This window comes from Sinohyriopsis cumingii, chromosome 6 (assembly GCF_028554795.1).
Source record: "Sinohyriopsis cumingii isolate HCF-2022 chromosome 6, ASM2855479v2, whole genome shotgun sequence".
Classification (NCBI taxonomy): domain Eukaryota; kingdom Metazoa; phylum Mollusca; class Bivalvia; order Unionida; family Unionidae; genus Sinohyriopsis; species Sinohyriopsis cumingii.
In genome coordinates this window covers 144,636,603-144,642,093 of record NC_142966.1, presented here as the reverse complement: position 1 = coordinate 144,642,093, position 5,491 = coordinate 144,636,603, and the positions used below count along the sequence as shown (strand labels likewise).

The 5,491-nt window shown below is 37.3% G+C and overlaps 1 protein-coding gene across 1 annotated transcript; it reads right to left on the bottom strand.

The window, feature by feature from the left end:
- Window positions 1-3,674: 3,674 nt before the first annotated feature.
- LOC149798177 (uncharacterized) lies at window positions 3,675-5,281 on the bottom strand. Its single transcript, XM_089960551.1, has 3 exons — window positions 5,160-5,281; window positions 4,047-4,264; window positions 3,675-3,805 (listed from the first exon to the last, which is right to left on the bottom strand). Exons 1-3 carry the CDS (start codon window positions 5,277-5,279, stop codon window positions 3,799-3,801), a joined length of 345 nt encoding a protein of 114 aa, XP_089816677.1. The 5' UTR covers window positions 5,280-5,281; the 3' UTR covers window positions 3,675-3,798.
- Window positions 5,282-5,491: the final 210 nt, after the last annotated feature.

Genomic DNA, 5,491 nt, shown 5'->3' with positions numbered 1-5,491 from the left:
AACATCATTCTTCCACTGTCGTTCAGTGGCATGGAATACAAACATTTCTGGATAGTGCGTGCCATTTGGACACAAGGTGTACATGAATGGTGGTATTAATAAGGAAATCAATGGACCAAACATACAAATTCTGGAGAACTGTGACAATTCTGCAACTGTTCAAGTCATTAACAGAGGCCGATCCAAAAACCTCATATAATGAAATTTGTTCGAAGACTAATATGGTGTGCTGCCAAAGGAGAATTCGCTATTCAGGCTCGCCATATACTTGGTAGGGATAACGCTATAGCTGATGCTATTTCCAGATTCAAAACGAGAGGTTCTGACACTGGGTGGCCCAAGCTGAATAAACATCAGCTGTGTACACACGCACACCCGGCTACATACATTATGTTATTTTGACACATTGTGTATAGGACGTGTGTTGTTTATCAGTGTCCAATAAGACTAGGTCAGTGTACAGAAATTGCTTCCTGTGCATCCGTTGGCCATGTCAGGCGTTGTTGCGCATGCTTTCTCGTTGTCGATACTTTCAGAAGATGTTTTGATTCATTTCATCACATATACTGTTACACCAGGCTGCAGCCGCAGTATAGACCATTCTCAGAATGTATTCATGTATTCATGTGACCCTGGGTCAACGAATCCAAAACGAGGCTAAGATAGGCACCAACTTCATTTTACCTCGCAACCATGGCTGCTACAGTTGATACAAGCAACGGAAAAAATAGTGACATTTATTGTTGCGTTCCGTTGTGCAATGGGAATGCTAAAATTCACATAGATGTAAGCTTCCACCATATTCCATCAGTGAAGAAGATGGAGCTTCATAGAAAATGGATTGTTGCAATACGTCTTGATGAGGGACCGAATTTTAAGGTAAGAAACTAAATGATTGTTGATGTGTTTATATTTTCTTGCAACTGAATGATGTAAGAAAGAAATCCAAACGCAAAATAGATTCTGTCGACGAAGCAAATGATTGTCTGTATGTGTGCTTTATAATGACAAGTTTCTAAAAATGTTACACCGGTCCCATTCCACATAACGGGGTGATCGAAAACTGAGCATACCTCCACGCAGCGCATTTATATAAGAAATTATGAATTTACGTAGGAGTAGTAAGTACAGAAAAAGTGAACTTTATTACCTCGTTAAAATAAAATAGAAAGTAGAATGTAAATGACCACGATAGAGTAGAGAGATAGCACCAGTACAATGAAAATGATGGGAGTACACGTCGAATGAAATTACGAGAGAGAGAGAGAGACAGAATGGATAAGAATTGATGAAACTGTTAGAAAATTAACTCATGGTTTATTTTTGCTTTGGTTAGATTGTCACGAAATAACAGTTGTCTGTTCTAGACACTTTAAGCAACAGGACTATAGATGGACACCCAACAGACGTTGCTTAAAACGAGATGCTATTCCATCAATTTTTACTTGGACAACTGAAGGAAAAGCAAGTGGGCCACCTGCAGTGAGACAACCAATTGCAGAGAAAGTGGATAACAACATTTTGGAAGAATTTGAGATTGAGAAACAAAATTCATGCTTTAAATAGTTTCATTTCTATATCGTTAACTTGTATTTTGTGTACTGTAGAGAAAAAGGACACTCAAGATAAGACGTAAAATCAACTTACATTTAAGAGAATGGGCATATCCCTCACTGTAATACTTGAATCCTTTTGTCATATGTTCATTCCCTGAACTGCTGGAGACACCCATGATGAAATTCTCAACGAATGTAAAATAAATACCTGGCAAACAGCTCAGATCGTTACTCAGTGTACAGTAGGACGCCATATTTTTTTTCTCAATCTGCCTATCGTAGCCTCGTTTTCGCGATACGTTAATATTCATGAGGATCTCTTTAAGAACGGTCTATACCACAATTAAGCTGTACATTGCAGAGATTTGATTCCATTACCTACAGGCGAGGGATAGTATCCCTTTCCATGAGTCCGACAGGCTGCAGTGTATAATTCGTGGGATTAAAATGAACAAAATTTCAAATACTAAGCCCAGATTTCGCATTACATACAGGACGGTGGTGCAGATGTCAGCTATGTTACGTGAGAAAGTATTTTCACCAGAGTTGGATTTGTCGCTGCAGTGCATGTGTCTGGTTGCCTTTGGGTGGATTCTTGCGATGAGGTGAATTCACAGTTCGATCATTGGAGAGCGTTTCTTCAGGCAACTACCCGAGGATTCGAGATGTGACAGTTTCAACAGACGATTCGTTTGCTTTTACTGGTCTTGCCATCTTCAAAAATGGACACATGTTGTACTGGTGTCAAGATTTCATTCTTTTGGAACACGCGGTTGTGCCTAGTATCATGTATGTAGCAGTATTTGAGTCAGCGGCGGCAAGGAGCTTTGGTTGGAGGTCATGGGGCAAATATTTATTTGTGGATTCCATGGGCTGTCCATTTAGTAGGGAACTTTTTCAGTCGGCAAAGATGATCACAGCTTTTATGGTCATTTGTTTTCTTGCTCAAGCAGCCACAGCTGCAGCTGCAGTTGGTATGGAGGACCATCTAATTAGGATGATATGACCATTATCTTCAGGGACCACTAGTTACGGATCACTGCCGTCTCACCACTGTCTGCGCTGTTTCAAGTCTCAGATTCAGCCAATGTGGGTATGTGAGAAAGCTTGCCAGTAGCTTCTCGTGGGTCGGTGGTTCTTTCCGGTGTTTTCCCGGGTTCTTCTTCCACCATTAATACTGGCCGCCATGTATAGCCTATCGTGTGCTGAAAAATTTGTTAAACCCCACATCATCAACAACAACAACCAGTATTTTCATAAAGTTTTACGCGCTGCATCAGAGTTCACCCTAACCGACTCCTTCCTGCTCAGGAACAGTTGTGTGCATACATTTAGTATAATATAATTTGGGCACTAGTCCTTCGAAATGGACCTTCACATTCCAAACTGGCATCCTCTTAAGGGCTCTCACTTCATATATTTTAATATCAGATTCAATTTGGCATTTTTCCTCAGTTGGATACTGATAAGCTATACCAATAACGTTTAAGGTCATGACCGTTAAATAAATTTCTTTTACAGTTTTAAATAGGAAAAATATAAGAATATTATTTTATCGTGGAATCAGCCTCACTCTATTCCACGAATCTGGAATCAACCCAGAATGCATTCATATGCGGGGATTAGTTTAGCATAGACTAAGTTAAGATGGGATTAGCCCAGAATATATTAGCATTCTTGATGAGCCTGGCACAGATTTTACTTGAGCTGAGATCAGCCTTGCACACCCTATGAAAGCTGGGATCAGCCCAGATCATACTTTAATGCTGGGATCAGCCCAGGATATACTCGAATACTGGGATCAGCCTAGCAGAGATTTTACTTGCGCTGGAATCAGCCTAGCACAGTTCTACTTGGGTTGGGATCAGTCAAGAATATACTGTAATGCTACGATCAGCCTAGCACCGATTAAGTATTGATGTTATTTTAGTTGAGTTTGATGTTGCAGAACACTGGTAATAATGAATAGTGGCATGTTTGGGAGAAAAGAGAGAGAGAGACGAATGCTTATACGAATGTATCCTATATATTTTACACTGCATGTATTAAATCATTTCTCGTACAATTAAGTATTGTTTTGGTTGTGCATAAATGGAATTTAAGTCATGACTAAAACAATTCTTTCATTTCTTATCAGCCAAGCAAATTTATTTGTATGCTAGGGAACATCACAACTACAAGAATAATTGCAGCAAGGCGCGCTATTCCTTCGTTTGTGGCTAGTCTTTATTTATATCTTTTCTTAATACCTGTAAAATACAAAACAGAATAAAGTCAAAATATGGTATGTTTGGATTGGTAATATCAGCTCATCATCGATATATTTAAATTACTGGCCTGGAAAAGCGATTGTTCGATCATTTCGAATTATAACTGTAAAGACATGAAGCATGTCAGAAATCGTAGTGGACTACATAATGCTGAACTCGCACAATATAGTAGTTCTGTAAGACATAACAGAAGTATCAAGACAAGGATATTAGTTCTTACGGTACAGATCGTTTGGGGTAACCGATTCCACCCCAACCACCAAGTCCTCCAAAATTCCCATAACCGCCGTATCCACCATAGCCACCATATCCGCCATAACCCCCATATCCACCATAGCCGCCAAATCCGCCAAATCCACCAAAACCACCACCTATGTGGTTGGCAAAGGCGGCAGCAACCATGCATGCGAGAAGAACTAGCACAGCCTTCATCTTCGTCTACCCAAAAAGGAATATTCACAACAGAAGACAGCAAATTAGTGTGATAAAATCATTAAAGCATATCAAAATTTACAGCTTGAAGATACCTGTATAATTCTATTAATATTCTTCTTTTATAAAAGGAAGACTGCGTCTTTATTTTGCTATTATTAAAATTCAGTTTATTATATCTGCTGTTTGGAACCTCTTTAAACGCAACTCTTATATCAATACCTTGTATCAATTTTTAAATGTTTTCCATGTTGGATTGCACAGGTGTTTATAAAAGGAGATTGCGCCATGTATCTATTGTTATGTTCAGACCTAAATAAGTTTTATTCTCGCTCTTTTCTCTTATGATATGCACTTTTGGGAAAGGTGTCCTTAGAAAGGGAGTATTAATTACAGCTCAAAATAGTACAGTTTAATGATTTCAATAAAAAAAAACAGTATTGAAAGTCAAACAAATACATTTGCAAACTTATTTGAAATCACGTTATAAGCTATGCACTTTTGTCATTTAGTTTGTAATATTTAGCTTTATAAATGTACAACAAGTATAAACGAGTTATTAAGATTTATGTCTGCTTAAGACAACATAATCGTTCATCTATTGTGAAATGCATTATGCTTACAAAATGAAAATAATCCAAAATTACTCCATACATGAAATTGATAACACTGTGGAGTCAATATGTTCATTGACGAGAAGAGACTACATTGTTTAAAAGAGGCAATATATATATATATATATATATATATATATATATATATATATATATATATATATATATATATATATATATATATATATATATGGAAAATTATGCATTTGTTTCTAAAGTATACGAAAAGAAGACATTATGAAGCTTAATAATTAACGCAAATCAACATGTCGAATAACAATATTTACCTGTATGGGAGGTTCAGAGGCTCTGAAAGAAGTATCTGAAATATGGGCTCCTGATCGGCAGTGGTTGAGGTCGAATGTTGGATAAGCGGTCCTTTTATACGTGTATGGGGGGGTACACATTGTCAAAATAAAGTAAACAGGATGATTGATAGTGAAGAAACAGACTAAATTAATACTTAATTTATCCTGCTTTTATCGAGAAAAAATATAGCAATGCCATATTCGAATGATAACCAATATTATTTATCTAAAGCGCTCAATCATGATAAATGTGAAAATTCAAATTTCCTTTTCTAGACATTCCAGTGATTTACAAAGATAATAAATTGTAT